The sequence below is a fragment of the Lycium ferocissimum genome, chromosome 8 (assembly GCF_029784015.1).
Source record: "Lycium ferocissimum isolate CSIRO_LF1 chromosome 8, AGI_CSIRO_Lferr_CH_V1, whole genome shotgun sequence".
In the NCBI taxonomy this organism is placed as follows: Eukaryota; Viridiplantae; Streptophyta; class Magnoliopsida; order Solanales; family Solanaceae; genus Lycium; species Lycium ferocissimum.
The window spans coordinates 41,769,130-41,789,800 of NC_081349.1; the positions used below are offsets into that span (position 1 = coordinate 41,769,130).

At 41.9% G+C, this 20,671-nt stretch overlaps 1 protein-coding gene across 1 annotated transcript in view; it reads left to right on the top strand.

Moving 5' to 3' along the window:
- LOC132066364 (DELLA protein GAI-like) overlaps positions 1-413 on the top strand; it is a 6,978-nt gene extending 6,565 nt beyond the window's left edge. The window contains exon 2 of the mRNA XM_059459686.1: positions 396-413. Within this exon, the coding sequence (XP_059315669.1) occupies positions 396-413 (18 nt within the window). The remainder of the gene's footprint in view (positions 1-395) is intronic.
- The last annotated feature ends 20,258 nt before the right edge of the window (positions 414-20,671 follow it).

Sequence of the window (20,671 nt, forward strand, 5' to 3'; positions counted from 1 at the left end):
TTCGGATATTAGATATGGAGGAATATTGAAACAATATTCTCTAGTTGATAAACAAGAATATTTAGTACAATTTATCTTTGGTAAATGGAATAATAGCCAGAAAAATTATGCTACTGTGACTAAAGAAATTCTTGCCATAGTCAAATGTATTCTTAAATTTCAAGGAGATTTATATAATCAAAAGTTTTTAATAAAAACTGATTGTCAAGCAACAAAATTTATGTTTAATAAAGATTGCAAACATGATGTTTCTAAACAAATGTTTGCAAGATAGCAGGCATTATTAGCCCAATTTGATTTTGAAATTCATTATAAAAAAGGGACAGATAATAGTCTCCCTGATTTTCTCACCAGAGAATATTTGAGTTCATAACTCTTATTAATCTTATTTGCAGGATAAGGCCGCAATTTAGCCCTAACTCTAATAGAGGAAGGGGAGGTAGAGGAAACACGTCAAGGAGAGGAGGGTTCTAGCCCAAATGGGAAACAAAAAGCTAATAGCTGATAATATTGTAGGATCTTCCAGTAATAGCAGAAAGCAAATTACATATGAAGAATATCTGGCTTTTATAGAAGCCCAGTAGAAGAAGGATAATATGCTACCTTCATATTCTAGTGCCCTTACTGATGATGATCATGAGGACATCGATTCATTTGAACAAAATGACAATAGAGAGTTAATAATTCTCATAGAAAATGAAGATCTCCAATGGAAAAATGAGCCTTGGCAAATCATGCAAAGGTATTTTGATCAAGCGTCATATGCTACAACTACTTATAAATATCGCATGAATTATGAGCTGGTTCTTTCATCTTCAGGATCAGCAGAATTTCAACATTTTTACCCTGCTAATAGCAAAAGAGTTTATAACTTTTCGAAAATTATTATAAAAAAGATTTTCTCTCCAAATGAATGGGGAATAAATACTTTAAAGGAAAAAGATTATATCCATCCTGAACAAAAAATCCCAGTTAAATTTAACTATTGGGATTATGTTGAAGGCTTTAATAGAGTCTTTTTATATGAAAATCCTAATAGGAAACATTCATGGTTTATAAAAATATGTGTCAATGTTTATAAACAGGACATTCCTAATTGGTGATGGTGGATTACTTATGGTCCAACTGTAAAGATTTTACGTAACCCTTTAAAAGTTTATGTACTGAATGAGTTGAAGTTTCTCCAAAAATTATAGATTTGGAAACTAATACTACGTTCTTTGAAGGAATTGCTAATATGTATTTCTTCATTGAATTTTCTATCTCATGGATCATGAAAAGTGCAGAGAAGTAGGTAATACCCCCACAAAAATATTCCTTGCCTACACAAATTTTTTATACGAAGTTGGAAAAAGTTAATTCAAAAATCCGATGGAATATTCACGGACAAGAGTTAATAAACCAAATTGAGACTGCAATAGCAAGTTATAGAGACTCAATTCATTCTAGACAAAAGGAAATTCCCAGTCCCTTCCAGCATATTGCTAGAAAAATTCAAATGAAAAAGGGAGTTATACCCCCAGATGAAATGATAGCAGCATATATGGAAGAATTCAAAAAAGATTTAATGCAGAATCTTAATATGGAAATTCCCTCAGATGCATCCATGGCATCAACTGGTCATACTACAAATAATAAAGAAGATGACACAAATATCTTAGCAGGAGAATCTCAAGATCCTAATGATAATGAGGATTTTACACAATTTATGGCCCAATTCAAAAGCCAGCAGGAAGAATCTTCCAGCTCATTAAAAGATCGGGAAAAAATCAAAATGAAGTGATAAGTGGCCCGCCACAAGAATTTGCTTTTATAAAGCATATCCTTTTATAAAATTAGCTTGTCTTTTATAATTATTAGACTTTTATAAAAGTAGTTTGTCTTTTATAGTTATTAAACTTTACAGATAAAGTAAAATTGTTGTAGCATTTATTAGGCTTGAATTTTTTCAAACTTAGCTTTTTCTTAGTCTTTAGGCACGTTTGTTTAGTCTCTAGCCTTCAGACTTTTAAAGACTTTTGCCGTTTATCTTTAGACTTTTTTGGCCACTTGTCGGCCGTCGTATTTTGTCAGTTTTCCTTTTGATCCATTATAAAATGATCATTTTGTAAAGAAAGGAGGCAGGTTTTGACACCACCTTCTCTCTCTACTTGTAAAATATTCTCTAAATAAAAAGTTTGTCGTTTATTATCTCCATCCCAGCTGAGCACAACTTTCATTTCTAGGTAATTTTTACTTTATTTTATTTTGTTTTACATTTAAATTACTTGTCCATATTTAGCCTAAATGACAGGCTAAAAATCTCGTGTTGAACTATATCACACTAGACTACTAGGTATTATGGTGAAAATGCTTTAATTAGCTAGGATTTAATAAGAATGGTACTGAGGTCAGGCATAGAATAACCCAGGCGGACTGTTCGCCCTCAGGCGGTGGTCCTGTTGTTTTGCCCGCTCAGCCGAGGTGGCGTCTAGGGCTTTTTTTGGACTTGTTCTGAGTTGAACAATCCCATCACCAGGGTTATTAACCTAGTAAAAGTCCATCTGCAGTATCATCTCCCCGTGCAATTTGTGGCGATTGTTGAAATAAGCAAAGTGATCAACACGAGATTTAGATATTTAATGTTAATTTCAAGGAATCTTCTTCTTCTCCTTCTTCTCCTTTGTCGTTATCGCTAGCCGATCCCATGAGTGCTACATCTGTTTGTTGAATGCACATTAATGTTTTCTCTTTTAATTTATTGGGTTGAATCTATTGGAAGCACCTAGGGTGGAGGTTAGGGTCCATCTTTATAACCGTAGAGGAGTGGAAATCTTGATATTAGTGCATATTAGCATCTTTGCTGTGTTTAAGTTCTAATGGATAAGCTCACTTAATTACTCTTATCACTCTTATCACATCTGAAGTTCAGGTTTTGCTATCTAGGTCTCATGGTGAGTTACTTATTTAACTTTTTAGTTTTCTAAAAGTGAGGAGGCTGTTGAAATTGAGAAAGCATATGATGCAGCTTAAGGATCCCAGTGACATTAACAGGCCTCCAAAAGCCTGATTCATATTCATGTATCCATCTGTTAGCCTCCTGCTGTTTCATGATTCTATTATTTAAGTCACTTAATGTTGATGGTGCGCCTTCTCCTTTTTTCTCTTGCTTCTGCTTTAGTGCAATTTTAGTTGCCATTGCTGTGTTACTAAATATTTTTTCCTGTCCTCTGAGAGCAATTTTGTGTCGCTCCAACACAATAGATAGTTTCAAGCAGTTGATTATTCTAAACTGATTAACTCAAAATTGCAGCTTCCTTGTCCTGGGGTGCTTAATTGGTGATCGATAAACTATGGCAATACAGTAAGCCTTGCGACAATTTCCCCCCGTTATGAGTGGATTGGTTATGATTCTTGACTTTGTAACTGTGTTTATGCATACCCGCTGACATATCTTGTGTCAAATAACTTAGCAGTTGTTTTGCTTAATAAAATTCATCTTCTGGATAAACAACTGTAGTAAGATTGGTCTCCATTTTGAGAATAAGTTACAATATGGTGTGCTGTTTATATCCACAAAATATATGACAGGTGGGAGTCTGTGCAAGTAATGGTGTTGGTGATTATTTGAAGAGTGTGGGGGCACGTATATGAACTACAATACTCAGATCAGATCCCAACTACCAAATATCATGTGGTTAGTTGAAAGTGGAGTTAGTTATATTACTACTACTTAAGTTCTTATATTATATAAATTTAAGGATTAGTGTGGGAGTAGGATACAATCAGCTGTTTTCCAAGTATCACACACACACACACACACATATTATTCTTATGCACCCTGTTACGTTAGGGCTAGCAGTAGAATAGCCTAGATGCGTACTTATTCAAAAAGGATATCAGATAATTTATGTAAAATAGCTTAGAATCAAAATATCTGGTATTGCCTGCTTTCTCTATCAAGGCTTTGCGATGATACGAGAACCCGTTGGTTTTCAATGTTGATTATCGCCCCAACTCTGAAGAGAAAAGATTAGATTTTCAAGAAACTTATTCTGATGTTCTCATAATACGCATAATTTCTGGTTGATCCCACTTATGCATTACTTTCCGAATCCTATTCTTTTCAAAAACTGAACTTAGAGTTTTCTTGATCCCTATTTTGTTGACCTGTTGAATTGCAATAAGTAAGAGAAGGTAAGCCCTCTGTGATGACCTTCCAAGTCATCTTGCCACATAAGCACATATTTTAGACATGTGGATGCTTACATGGCAAAGATGCTAGCATTTGTGGGAAGATTCTAGAGCCATGGAGAGTTTTCTTGGAGAGACTCTAGATTCTTATAAAATATTTGGAAGACTTTGACAAACTTATTTTCTCATATAGAAAAATTACATGAGAGGGGACTTGTAAATATAGAGGGACTTGTGTAACAATTATTATTTATCCATTAGCCCCAAGTAGTAGTATAAATAGAGGGCAAACATTTGTAAAAAACCGTCAAAGCAAAATCAATCAAGATCTTCAAATAAAAAGCTTCTTCTAGCAAATTTCTCTTGTCTTTCTCAATTACTATTCCGCTTAGCGATCTTGAGTGTAGTAAACTTCCTCGACTTGGCATACAAGCAAGATCGTGGAGCATAGTTGTGCAAGAACGTGAATAGTTGTCGAGTGTCGCCGTGCTCTTAGTTGAAGACTAAGGACGTGACAACGTGGTATCAAGAAGGTTACGCGAGGGAATGGCAAGCGACGGAGAAATCAGCGGCTGCGAAACCCGAGCCAACGTTATCGGAATCTTCTGGCCGGCGAATGGGCCATAACGAAGAGAGGAATGACGCCAACACATAGAATGTTGAGGTGCCGATAAGAGGTTGTGCCAAATGAAGGGCTTACATCCCAAGAAATCTAAGGTTGAGGGGAGCGAGGATGACGTGGACGTCTGAGGATGTCTCGCTCGTTAAATAGTGGGTGATGCAGGTTAATGTGGGGATGGACGCCATCGACATATTTGGCCAACGTTTAATAAGGTGGAGGGCACTCTTAGAAGTTCTTGAGGGCATACTCTTGAAGAGATTGAAAGCATCCGAAATGACTTGGAGGAGCGTATGTGCTGAGATTGAGGTAAAGCAAACCATCACTACCTTATTTGTGTGCGGACTCATGGAGGCGTTGATATCGATGCCATGAAGGCAAAAATAGTGGCACTCGAAGAAAGCGGTCAATGTTGGCGTGACCGAAGGGCAGCCTGACAATGTTGTTGTGACGAGGAAGCTAAGATCGAGGCTCCCGAGCTACCGTGCTGTTCAAAGGGGTTCGTGATGCACAAGAGGTAGAGAACTTTTTTTGGCACTTGAGAAGAACTATTTCGTGGCATGGCAAAGAGAGGAATTATGAGGCGCAAGATGAACATCCGCGTATGGTATATTCCTATCGCAGATGACTTGTTGTTTCAACTTTTGTAGACGGGTTGCAAAATTGGGCCATGCAACTATGGTGGAGAAGAAAGCCATAGTCGCCGATCTTTGATGACAGACAAGGTCTATGCACAAAAGAAAGCACGGCGGAAAAAAAGAATTCAAGAAAAGAAAGGACTTAAGTTCGACCAAAAATCAAGTGGTCGTCTTACCAAGTAATGTTTTGTACGAGGCAAGGCAAGGAAAACTGAGAACCTTGATATTGAGCATCCGCTATGTCAAGGAGTGGCACCTACTCCTATCCTTTTCCAACCTCACTAGCGATGACTTGTTGTTTACTTTGTAATAACAAGTTAAATAAGCATAGTGGAAAATTTATTTAAGAATAAGTTATCAAGTTTTAAATACTTATTATAACAAGAAATGTCACGACAATCCCAAAAATGCGGTCAAAGGGTACAAGAGCGCTAACATAGGACGAGAATAGAAGTACGAAAATACCGAAGAGACTTGTACATATTGTACACTATCCCTTCGAGTAGGCGAATACAAAAAAAGTTAAATAAGCGGAAAATTTATTTAAGATAGAGGAGGTTCTTCAAAGGGGGCCACGGATGACGAAGGCTACATAGCTCTCACCACGAATAACTAAAGATGTCACCCTCACGTATCAGCCACGGGGTTTAGAACTGGAGCCTGGATCGTACTCTGCACTCAACAAAAGTGCAGCAAGAGTAGTATCAGTACAACACTTGTACCGGTAGGCATCATAGGCCGACAATGATTAGATAACGCATGAAGAAGTCAAAACCAACAAGTAGCACATAGAGCAAACGGGTATGGTCACATATCAATACAAGTAAGGTGTAAAGGAATCATGAAATCAACCAAGACAGATATAATTCACCAAATGATCAGTCAAATATATATAAGTGGATGAATGAAATGCAATATTGTATGTAGGATGAATGCAATGCATATGCAGTTTTGTACAACATGTCCCGGACGGAGCTTAACTCCACGTCTCGGCGATCATGACCCATGGGGGACCCGCGAAGTCCATGTACCACTCGCTCCGGAATATAACCTCGGATCACAAGCACACTCTCACGATCCAGCAAAGACCTCAGGCATCGGACACTCCATTGTTTCCGGCAAGAAACCTCGGGCAACAAACACTCGCGATCTCTCGGCGGGAAACCTCGGAGTCTCTCTGTCCGCTCTCTAAATCTCGGCGGGGAAACCTCGGAGTCTCTCGATCACTCACCTCACCAATCATCATAACAATAATAATAAAGACATGTCATGCATGATATCAGTCTCAACAATATCATCAATATATAGTCAACCAATACAAGTCATATTATTGTTACCATTTCTTTACACACGGTGAGTGAGCTAGTATGTGACAGAGGTACGAACAGGTGATATCATAGAAAATAACACATATGGTGACAAGCCCACATAGCAACTAACAAGCCAATCTAACTGGAAATCACCTCTACTTCATGCCCGAAGGCCTATATCTTGTCCCCGTCACTTTCGACAACTACATACGATTCTCTAATCGAGTCTAACTAAAGTAGACCGTAACCTACCTCAATGCGAGCGGATGCCACGAACAATCAAGCTAATGTCTTCCCTTTGCGTAGAGCCTGCGAACGATCAAAATCTATAAAATATGCGATCTACGTTAGAATACAACTCTAAGGACACCCATCTTTGCTATATTTATATTTTAAACAGACCCACATTCATGACATGCAATCATGATTCACATACGGCTACGACATTCTCAAGTTACTTCTAATAGTTTGTAGCTTTAACGTTTGTGTGTCACAACTTATAACATTCCATCCAACATACAATATGGTGTATACTCTTAACTTATAATTATTCCTTCCAACTTAATGAAAGCATAAGTCCAAAACAGTCCACTATCACAACATGTCCAAAACAGTCCCTAACCGACAACATAACGATGTTCGGAATTCTTGCAAATGTTTACGAACATACTAAGCCAACCACATGTGATTTTTATACATCATTTCATGTCTTCTTTTCATATAATTTCAGTAAGTTACGACCAGCTATCCACACGATAAGTACAACATCAATTCATACGCAACTACGCTATATCGTCATTTTTATAATCCTTATAACAACTCACAAATGACTTTAGTTTCAACTCCAACCATTAAACACCTTCATTTCCATCATAAATTTCATGATAATGACAATCAAAATATCAAGTAAAAACAGTTCACTAACCTCTTCCCAAAACAGTCCACACACGGCTACACCATGCTTCAACATCACTCACATAAAATCATAGATTCAACCATTTTCATACTAACATAATTTCACCTTTAACCTTCTAATTCTTTTCATTCTTTTTACCATGAGATCTATGATAGTAACAACTATATTTATTAAAGAAAATCAGTTCATTAAATTCACCAAAAACAGTCCCTACGACTAACTACCATTCCAACACCGACTTTCATGATTTGATGCATGCGATTCATGTTCGTCAAGTTACAATCATACTTCAACATCAACCCATATAACTCCATAACTATTACCATGTTCCAACATCAACACACCTTATTTCATGCATACAACTTATATTCACACATCTACATCACCCTTAATACATGAAAAGAAAGTTAGATCTTACCTTGACCACTTGACTTCTTTACTTGGCTAGAGTTGGTGACTTGAGATGAAAATGGTTCTTGTTGCTCCAAAGACTATCTTCACGTTTTAGGGACCTTCTAAAGGGTTGAAACACCTTGGAAAATAATTTTTGGATCAAGACTCAAGAGCTCAAAATCAGCCAATGTGGCCGAGAGCTTTCTCTCTCTAGAATTAGGTTTTCTTTCTTTGTGTTGTGTAGTTGAAATGAATTGTGATGGCTGATATCTTAGTCATTATTTTGTTAAATTATGATGCCTACAAGTTGGATACAACACATGCTCCATTCATGACATTGAGCACTCAATTAACTTTACACAAAATTTCAATATTTCTTCACAACTTTCGGTATAAGCCTCTTGGCCGACCCCCTTGGCTCTCCTTTCTTCTTTCTTTTGCATTGTTTACAAGACAATCTTAGGTGTGTTGAATGATTCATGCACCACCCTTTGTCTATTGTAATCATGCCAAGATAGATGAGCAATATTTAATGTGTAATGATCTCTCCACCATGTTATGTCCTCTTAAAACAATGTATACTTTCATAAAGTAGTGGATGCTCAAATATTCAATTGTATGCTTCAACTTTTTCTCCTCAATTCTTCAGCCCTATGGCCGAATGTATCATGAAGTTTCTTCCAAATTTAATTTTCCACAATATGTTGAAAATGTAGTGGATGAATCAACATTTAATTTCACACTTGTATGTCTTCCATTTGCCTTATTTTAGATGACTAGAGTCATCCTTTTTACCTTGGATGTTGAGGCTCTTGTTGGCTTATTATTGTCACCAATTTTTACTTAACACCATACTTAAGTAATTCCTAATCTCCAATAACATTTTTATACTAAGTAAATCTGAGGTTTCTATCTCCGTTGAGTCTTTCGCGAATCACTCGACGTATAAAATACGGGGTCTAAAATTCTTGTCAATTAAATAACCGAATCACCGGTTATCGCAAGCTATAGATACCACAATTAGACCACAAAAGGGTGTTTTAGAGATATTAGGCATAAAAGTGCTAAACGACCAAACGGGTCGTTACATTAGATACCAATCAAACAATCGCTCGTCCTCGAGCGTCTAGGGTAAAGGTGGAGAAAGGAGGCACAGGCGTCGAACAGCGAGGATATCTACTCCGCATATCTGCCTCGGTCTCCCAGTGGCCTCCTCCACCGGACGGTGCTTCCCTTGCACCTTGGTGAAGCAATATCTTTGGTCCTTAACCTTTTAACTTGTCTATCTAGGATTGCTACGGCTCTTCCTCGAAGGATAGATTCGATCTAATAGTACCGAATCCCCTCTGAATGATATAAGACCCGTCTGAATGGTACTTCTTTAGCATGGAAACATGGAATACCGGATGAACATTTGCCAAACCTGGTGGTAACGCCAACTCATAAGCCACCTCGCCAACACGACGAAGAATCTCAAAAGGGCCAATAAACCTCGGGCTCAACTTACCTTTCTTCCCAAATCGCATCACACCCTTCATGGGTGAAACCTTCAATAGGACCTGCTCACCAACCATGAACTCCATATCACGAACCTTCCGGTCAGCATACTCTTTCTGCCTACTCTGAGCTGCTAGAAGCTTTCCCTGAATAAGCTTCACCTTATCCAAGGACTCTCTTAGCAAATCTGTACCCCAAAGGTCGAACCTCAAAAGCATCGAACCACCCAATAGGAGAACGACACCTCCTACCATATAAAGCCTCGAATGGCGCCATATCAATCTTTGGAATGGTAGCTATTATTGTATGCGAACTACGCGAGGGTAAAAATTTGTCCCAATGACCACCAAAATCAATAACACACGCCCTCGACATATCCTCAAGCACACTGAATAGTCCTCTCGGACTGACCATCTGTCTGCGGGTGGAACGCGGTGCTAAAATCTAACTGAGTCCCCAGTTCTTTTTGCAAAGTCCTCCAGAAATGGGAAGTAAACTGAGTGCCTCTGTCAGAAATGATGGAAATAGGAACCCCGTGCAATCGCACTACATCCCGGATGTAGATCTGGCCAACTTCTCCGCATTATAAGTAGTACGAACCGGAATGAAGTGTGCGGACTTAGTCAACCTATCCACGATAACCCAAATCGAATCAAACTTACCCAGAGTCTTCGGAAGACCAACTACGAAATCCATGGCGATCCTTTCCCATTTCCACTCGGGAATGGGCATTCTCTAAGCATGCCACCTGGTCTGCGGTGCTCATACTTAACCTGGCGGCAATTCGAACCTTTGTGCAACAAACTCCACAATGTCTCTCTTCATTCTACCCCACCAATAGTGTTGCCTCGAGTCACGATACATCTTTGTTGCTCTGGATGAATGGAGTATACGGAACTATGAGCCTCGCTTCAAGATTAACGGAATCAAATCACCAACTCTAGGTACGCAAATGCGCCCTTTAATCCTCAAAATACCCTCGTCATCAAGAATAGCCTCCTTGGCTTCTCCACTTAGCACCTTATCCGAATCTTACACAATTTTACATCTTATGCTTGGAGCCCTAATCTGCTCCAAAAGAGATGACCTCGCCTCCACACAAGCTAGAACCTTACCAGGTTACGAAATATCGAGTCTCACCATACTATTAGCCAAACATTGCACCTCCATGGCTAAAGGACGCTCTTCGCAATCAAACGCGCCAAGCTACCCATACTTTTGCCTTTCGGCTCGACGCGTTATGTCACTACCACATTTGCTTTTCCGGATGATAAAGAATGGTAATATCATAGTCTTTAAGCAACTCCATCCATCTCTCGGTTGCCTTGAATTTAGATCCCGGATAATTTCGATTAAACACATCGAAGACTACGGTGATCCGTGAACACCTCGCGATGGACTCCATACAAGTAATGTCTCCGGATCTTGATGCGAAGACTACGCGACCAACTCTAAGTCATGAGTGGGGTAGTTTTCTCGTGAACCTTTAGCTGTCTCGAAGCATACGCGATCACCCTACCCTCTTGCATCAACACACATGACCCAAGCCAATCGAGAAGCATCACAATAAACGGTAAAGTCCTTTCCTACATGGAGGTAAAGCCAAAATCGAAATTTGAAGTCAATAAAGCCTTGAGCTTTTGAAAGCTCTCTTCACACTCGTCGGACCATTGGAAAGGCACATTCTTCTGAGTCAACCTAGTCAAATGGGAAGCAATAGATGAAAACCCCTTCACAAATCGGCGATAATAACTCGCAAGGCCCGCGAAAGCTCGAATTTCGATCAACGACGTAGGCACAGCCCCAATCTTTAGCAACGCCTCAATCTTCTTGGGATCAACCATAATCCCATCTTTGGACACAACATGTCCCAAAAATGCTACGGAAGCGAGCCGAGAACTCACACTTGGAAAACTTGGCATATAATTTCTTCTCTTTCAACAAGCCAAGCACGATCCTCGGGTGCTCCTCGTGATCTTTCTTACTCGAGAGTACACCAAGATGTCATCAATAAACACGATCACGAATGAATCCAAGTATGGCTTGAAGATCCCATTCATCAAATTCATGAATCTTTGCGGGGGCATTAGTAAGCCGAAAGACATCACCAAGAACTCATAATGACCATAACGAGTCCTAAAAGCGGTCTTCGGAATATCCTCGCTCGAATCTTCAGTGATGATAACTTTGTCCTCAAATCAATCTTAGAAAAGATCGATGCTCCACTGAAAATTTGGTCAAATAAGTCATCAATGCGGGGTATTGGATACTTATTTCGATTGTAACTTTGTTCAATTGCGATAATCGATACACGTCCGCATGGTACCATCCTTCTTCTTCACGAATAGAACGGGAGCACCCCGAGGAGAGATGCGGGTCTAATAAATCCTTTGCTCAACAAGTCTTTTTGCTCCTTGACTCTCTCAACTCGCCGGAGCCATCCGATATGGTGGAATAGAAATAGGTCGGGTGCACGGCTCCCGAGTCAATGCAAAAGTCAATATCTCGATCGGGTGGCATTCCGGGTAAATCCGTAGGGAAAACCTGCGAGAACTCACAAACCAGCAGCGACTCTAGGGAAGGAGTGTCCACACTAGTATCCGAATATGAGCCAAATATGCTAAACACCCCTTATCCGCTAATTTCTTTGCCGAATAAATGATATGATTTTCTTAGGGGCTTTGGACTAGGAGTACCCTTCCACTCTAATCGCGGAATACACGGCATGGCTAACGTATTTGTCTTGGCGTGACGATCTAAAATAGCATGATAGGGAGATAACCGATCCATCCCAAAATAATATCAAAATCCACCATATCCAAAATAACCAAGTCTACCCGCGTATCATAACCCGTGAATGTGACTACACAAGACTTATAGACCCGATCTACTATCACCGAATCTCCGACGGGAGTAGAGACACGAATAGGTACATCAAGCATATCACAAAGCATATCCGGACCGTGGAGAAATAAGTGGACACATAAGAGAAAGTAGAACCGGATCAAATAAGACGAAGCTGATTGGTGACAAACCGAGATAATACTGTGATAACCGCATTAGAGGCCTCGGCCTGCGGTCTACCGGAAAAGGCATAGAAATGGGAACGCCCACCTTCGGTTGTGTGCCTCCACGACCACCACGGACTGCACGAGATCCTCTCTCGGCGGTGACGCTTCCCCTGCCGGACGATGACCACCTCGCTGGGTTGATGGCCGCCTCTGCTTTCATTGCGAACCCCGCTTTAGTAGAATATCCTCCTCCTCTGGGCGGCGGTCTTTGGAGGCCTAGATGTTTGAACTACAGAACCTTGCACGGATCTAGGACACTCTCTTGCGAAATGCTGTCTCGCCACGCTCAAAACATGCTCTTCGGCCATAGGGCTGCTGAGCGTCATAGAATAACCGAGAATACCCCCGCGGTCGAAGGTCGAGAGTAAGAACCTCGGGAAGTACGCTCGATTATGCCGCTATAACACGAAGAACCACCTGCTAAAGCACGACACCTCCTACCATATAATGATGTTGGATGGGGCGGCTGTAGGGATGATGACGAACCTTGTCATGGCGTCCCCCGCCTCCTAATAGGACCTTTGAAACTATCAAATCCACGAGTTTTCTTGTCGCCACCCCCGCTATGTGTCCGACCCGTCTGCGACTCCCTCCTAGCATGCTCTCTACCTGCGGCGAAATGAGGCCCCGAGAGGCCTCTGCACGTGAATGGGTCGCCGGCCCGAAGCGAAAGGTCCAAACCCTTCACAAATCTCCTCACTCTCTCGGCCTGCGCGGGAAGTAATGCCGTCGCATAACGGGACAAAGCGAGAAATCGGTCTCATACTCCGCAAGCCCGACCTGCCACTGTTGCTCCGATGTCGAAAATTCATCCTTCACTGTTGTCTCTCAAAGTACGAGGGACATACTTCTCCGAAACACACGATAGAGCGGGTCCCGAGGTCAAGGTGGCAAGCCCCAGTCGACACTCCATGTATGATCTCCGCCATTTGCTTAGCATCCCCAACTGGGCGGAAAGAAACATAATCGACCCGTGAGACTCCACTATACCCGACTTATGAAGCATCTCATGGCGGCTAACAATAAACTCATACGCGTCCTCCCGGGAGTACCACTGGAACCGGGGGGGAGACATTTTGGTAAACCCTCGAACAATTTTCGTTCCTCATTTTGGTCAATGCGGCCCGTCTGCGGGCCTTAGGCAAAATCAAATGCGGGTAGCATCGATTCGGGCGCCCGCTGCTGCTTAGGTAATATCCCCGATGTCGAAATCACGGGGCAATCGTAGCATCGGGAGTATGACCTCCCACTCTGGTGCGAGCCATACGGAGCAAGCGGAATCATTCCTTTGAGCCAAGCGTCAAAGTATCCCGACACTCGAAACACGGCCCACGAAAATCGGGAGTAGCGGCGACCTCGGGCGGTGTCTCGGCGGCCTAATCTTCTCGTTCGAAATATGGTCAAGCTCGGAGTCAACTCATGTCGGGGTCTGGCGGTGCTGGTGCTTGGTTCCTATTCGGAATAGCTACACGGCCTCTGCCCCTGCCACGTCCCCTGCCTCGCCCACGGACAGCTGCTCGGGCAACGGGTATAGATGCGGGTGCAGGTGCAGGTGCAGGCTCCTGGCCTCCAGTAGAGGTCGATCGCGTCCTTACCATACGCGAGCGAACACAGAAATGAGGTTAAGATACCAATCTGAACAATCTCGCACGAAAAGAATGAACTAGATACCAATCGGATTGAACTAGCACGAAATGAAGAAAAGAAGTGGAGTGTTTCCTAAATGTCCTATAGCCTCTCGAGGATGGGTACGGACGTCTACGTACCAATCCGCAAGACTCTACTAGACATTGCTCTTGTACTCGCTAGACCAATTAACCTAGAAGCTACGATACCAACTTTGTCACGACCCGATTCACGAGTCGTGGTGGCACACTACACTATCCCCCCGAGTAGGCGAACCACATTACTAATAACAAGTTAAATAAGCGGAAAATTTATTTAAGAATAAGTTATCAAGTTTTAAATACTTATTATAACAAGAAATGTCACGACAATCCCAAAAATCGGTCAAAGGGTACAAGAGCGCTAACATAGGACGAGAATAGAAGTACGAAAATACCGAAGGCTACATATTGTCTGTCGAATACAAAAACGAGAAATAGATAGAGGAGGTTCTTCGGGGGCCACGGATGACGGTAGCTCACTTTGAATAACTAAAGATGTCACCCTCGCGTATCGACCACGGGGTTTAGAGCGGAGCTGGATCGTACTGCGCTCAACAAAAGTGCGGCGAGAGTAGTATCGGTACAACAACACTTGTACCGGTAGGCATCATAGGCCGACAATGATTAGATAACGCATGAAGAAGTCAAAACCAACAAGTAGCACATAGAGCAAACGGTATGGTCACATATCAATACAAGTAAGGTGTAAAGGAATCATGAAATCAGCGAGACGGATATAATTCACCAAATGATCGGTCAAATATATATAAGTGGATGAATGAAATGCAATATTGTATGTAGGATGAATGCAATGCATATGCGGTTTTGTACAACATGTCCGGACGGAGCTTAACTGCGTCTCGGCGATCATGACCCATGGGGGACCCGCGAAGTCCATGTACCACTCGCTCGGAATATAACCTCGGATCACGAGCACACTCTCACGATCCGGCAAAGACCTCGGAGCGTCGGACACTCCATTGTTCCGGCAAGAAACCTCGGGCAACAAACACTCGCAATCTCCCGGCGAAACCTCGGAGTCTCTCTGTCACTCTCAATCTCCGGCGAAACCTCGGAGTCTCTCGATCACTCACCTCGCAATCATCAACAATAATATAAAGACATGTCATGCATGATATCGGTCTCGACAATATCATCAATATATAGTCAACCAATACAAGTCATATTAATGTTACCATTTCTTTACACACGGTGAGTGAGCTAGTATGTGACGGTACGAACGGGTGATATCATAGAAAATAACACATATGGCGACAAGCCCACATAGCAACTAACAAGCCAATCTAACTGGAAATCACCTCTACTTCATGCCCGAAGGCCTATATGCTTTGTCCCCGTCACTTTCGACAACTACATACGATTCTCTAATCGAGTCTAACTAAAGTAGACCGTAACCTACCTCGATGCGGCGGATGCCACGAACAATCAAGCTAATGTCTTCCCTTTGCGTAGAGCCTGCCCGAACGATCAAAATCTATAAAATATGCGATCTACGTTAGAATACAACTCTAAGGACACCCATCTTGCTATATTTATATTTTAAACGGCCCGCCCACATTCATGACATGCAATCATGATTCACATACGGCTACGACATTCTCAAGTTACTTCTAATAGTTTGTAGCTTTAACGTTTGTGTGTCACAACTTATAACATTCCATCCAACATACAATATGGTGTATACTCTTAACTTATAATTATTCCTTCCAACTTAATGAAAGCATAAGTCCAAAACAGTCCACTATCACAACATGTCCAAAACAGTCCCTAACTGACAACATAACGATGTTCGGAATTCTTGCAAATGTTTACGAACATACTAAGCCAACCACATGTGATTTTTATACATCATTTCATGTCTTCTTTTCATATAATTTCAGTAAGTTACGACCAGCTATCCACACGATAAGTACAACATCAATTCATACGCAACTACGCTATATCGTCATTTTTATAATCCTTATAACAACTCACAAATGACTTTAGTTTCAACTCCAACCATTAAACACCTTCATTTCCATCATAAATTTCATGATAATGACAATCAAAATATCAAGTAAAAACAGTTCACTAACTTCTTCCCAAAACAGTCCACACACGGCTACACCATGCTTCAACATCACTCACATAAAATCATAGATTCAACCATTTTCATACTAACATAACTTCACCTTTAACCTTCTAATTCTTTTCATTCTTTTTACCATGAGATCTATGATAGTAACAACTATATTTATTAAAGAAAATCAGTTCATTAAATTCACCAAAAACAGTCCCTACGACTAACTACCATTCCAACACCAACTTTCATGATTTGATGCATGCGATTCATGTTCGTCAAGTTACAATCATACTTCAACATCAACCCATATAACTCCATAACTATTACCATGTTCCAACATCAACACACCTTATTTCATGCATACAACTTATATTCACACATCTACATCACCCTTAATACATGAAAAGAAAGTTAGATCTTACCTTGACCACTTGAATTCTTTACTTGGCTAGAGTTGGTGACTTGAGATGAAAATGGTTCTTGTTGCTCCAAAGACTATCTTCACGTTTTAGGGACCTTCTAAAGGGTTGAAACACCTTGGAAAATAATTTTTGGATCAAGACTCAAAGAGCTCAAAATCGCCCAATGTGGTAGAGCTTTCTCTCTCTAGAATTAGGTTTTCTTTCTTTGTGTTGTGTAGTTGAAATGAATTGTGATGGCTGATATCTTAGTCATTATTTTGTTAAATTATGATGCCTACAAGTTGGATACAACACATGCTCCATTCATGACATTGAGCACTCAATTAACTTTACACAAAATTTCAATATTTCTTCACAACTTTCGGCCAAGAGCCTCCTTGGCCGACCCCCTTGGCTCTCCTTTCTTCTTTCTTTTGCATTGTTTACAAGACAATCTTAGGTGTGTTGAATGATTCATGCACCACCCTTTGTCTATTGTAATCATGCCAAGATAGATGAGCAATATTTAATGTGTAATGATCTCTCCACCATGTTATGTCCTCTTAAAACAATGTATACTTTCATAAAGTAGTGGATGCTCAAATATTCAATTGTATGCTTCAACTTTTTCTCCTCAATTCTTCAGCCCTATGGCCGAATGTATCATGAAGTTTCTTCCAAATTTAATTTTCCACAATATGTTGAAAATGTAGTGGATGAATCAACATTTAATTTCACACTTGTATGTCTTCCATTTGCCTTATTTTAGATGACTAGAGTCATCCTTTTTACCTTGGATGTTGAGGCTCTTGTTGGCTTATTATTGTCACCAATTTTTACTTAACACCATACTTAAGTAATTCCTAATCTCCAATAACATTTTTATACTAAGTAAATCGATTAGTTCGAGGTTTCTATCTCCGTTGAGTCTTTCGCGAATCACTCGACGTATAAAATACGGGGTCTAAAATTCTTGTCAATTAAATAACCGAATCACCGGTTATCGCAAGCTATAGATAGCACAATTAGACCCACAAGGGTGTTTTAGAGATATCAGGCATAAAAGTGCTAAACGACCAAACGGGTCGTTACAAGACATAAAAGTGCTATTAATGCCCTCGTCAAGACCGTGAATGCTAAGCGAGAAAATGCTCGTGGTGTAGCTAATGGCGTTAGTGTCAAATTGGGCGGCGGAAAGGTACGACAAATTTTTTACCGCCACTACTATGGATATCTTTGACATTGTTCTGGGGCAAGAGTTCTTTAGGCATTGCCATGCGATGATCGACCCCTACCTCAAACGTCTCTTGGTCTTGGAGCGAGAAGGAGCTTGCATGGTGCCTACAGTGACCATGCCGCATACAAGGGGCCAAACACAACTTTCAGCTATGCAGCTAATCAAAGGTCTTAAGAAAGGAGAGCCGACATTCATGGCAACCATTGCAAGTTTGGAAGAATACAAGGGCCCCCAGGAGACATTGTCGCTTTGCATAGAGAAGTTGCTCGAGGAAAACAAGGATGTCATGCCCGATGAGCTACCTAAGCGCTTGCCTCCTAGACGTGAGGTGGATCATAAGATTGAGTTGGAGCCAGGGGCTAAGCCACCTGCATTTGCCCCTTATCGCATGGCACCGCCTGAGTTGGAGGAGCTTAGGAAACAACTAAAGGAGCTACTAGATGCCGGCCACATTCGCCCATCGAAGGCACCCTTTGGTGCACCGGTGTTGTTTCAAAAGAAGAAGGATGGATCCTTGCGCCTGTGTATAGACTATCGGGCACTTAATAAGGTCACAGTAAAGAATAAGTATCCGATCCCGCTCATTGCCGACTTATTTGATAGACTTGGACAAGCCAAGTACTTTACCAAGGTGGATCTTCGCAAGGGTTACTACCGAGGTTCGGATTGCGAAGGAGACGAACCAAAAGACGGCTTTGTGTGACAAGGTACGGAGCCTTCGAGTGGTTGGTGATGCCCTTCGGCTTAACCAACGCACCCGCTACATTTTGCACTCTCATGAATGAGATCTTTCATCCCTACCTGGATCAGTTCGTGGTAGTCTACTTGGATGATATAGTCATCTACAGCAACACCTTGGGGGAGCACGTGGAACACTTACGAAAGGTTTTCCAAGTCTTGCGAGAGAACGAGCTATACATCAAGAGGGAAAAGTGCGAGTTTGCACAATCCAAGGTGCACTTCTTGGGCCATATCATTAGCAATGGCGAGCTACGCATGGATGAGGCTAAGGTACGGGCTATCCAAGAGTGGGAGGCACCTACAAAGGTAACCGAGTTGAGATCTTTCCTTGGCCTTGTTAACTACTACCGGCGTTTTATCAATGGCTATTCAGGTAAGGCAGCACCCTTGACCGAGTTGTTAAAGAAGAACAAATCATGGGGATGGACGGAGCACTGCCAAAAGGCGTTTGAAGACCTTAAGGCAGCCGTGACAGAGGAGCCAGTTCTAGCATTGCCCGACTTTAGCAAAATGTTCGAGGTGCATACAGATGCTTCTGAATTTGCCATTGGAGGTGTCCTGATGCAAGATAGGCATCCCATAGCGTTTGAGAGCCGCAAGTTGAACGATACGGAGCGGCGTTACACGGTGCAAGAGAAGGAGATGGCGCCATTGTGCATTGTCTTCGCACATGGAGACATTATTTTTGGGTCGAAGTTCGTGGTCAAGGCCCGACAATGTGGCCACTAGCTACTCTCAGACACAGAAGAAGCTCACACCAAAACAGGCTAGGTGGCAAGATTTCTTAGCTGAGTTCGACTATGTGTTGGAGTATAAGCCGGGCAAGGGTAACGTTGTAGCCGATGCCTTGAGTAGAAAGGCCGAGCATCGCCATTACTTCGAGCAAGTTGGGATATCCGAGAGGCTATAAAGGAAGGCATGCAAGATGATCCCACAGCTAAGCAACTTATGGAGTTAGCCACCCAGGGGAAGACGAGGCGCTTTTGGGTGGAAGACGGTATATTGCTCACCACAGGTCGGAGAGTATACGTGCCGAAGTTTGGAGATATTAGGCGACGTATTATGAAGGAGAGCCACGACACCTTATGGGCCGGTCACCCAGGTCAACGCCGCACTAGAGCCTTGGTTGAGTCGGTCTATTATTGGCCGCGCATGCGTGAGGACATAGAGTGTTATGTGCAGACTTGTCTTGTGTGCCAACAAGACAAGGTTGAGCAAAGCGCCCGGAGGACTTTTGGAGCCACTACCAATAGCAGAGCGTCCATGGGAGAGCGTGACTATGGACTTTATCACCTGTTTACCGAAGTCCGACGGTTATGGAACTATCATGGTGGTAGTGGATAGATTTTCGAAGTATGCCACTTTCATGCCCGCTTCACCAGGATGTACAGCTAAGGAAGCCGCCAAACTATTCTTCAAGAACGTGGTGAAATATTGGGGCTTACCAAGGCATATCATCGGTGATCGAGACCCCGCTTCCTTTGGGAAGTTTTGGAGGGAGTTGTTCGACATACTTGGCACGGAGCTGCACTTTTCCACTAGTTTCCACCCGCAAACGGATAGACAAACAGAACGGGTCAATGCTTTATTGGAGTGCTAGTTGAGGCATTATGTGAGTGCACATCAGAAAGATTGGGCAAGGCTCTTAGACCTAGCCCAGTTCTCCTATAACCTGCAACGGAGTGAGTCCACAGGTCGGACACCATTTGAGCTAGCCACAGGCCAACAACCACAAACTCCACATTCGGCCCTAGGCGGCGTTCGGGGAGGAGTTTGGGGGCTTACCATATGGCCAAGGGTTCGAGGAGCGACTTGACAATCGCTAAGTCCTACTTGGACAAGGCAGCAAAGAAGATGAAGAAGTTTGCCGACCGCAAGCGTCGTCCCACAGATTATAAGGTTGGGGACATGGTTTTGGTGAAGTT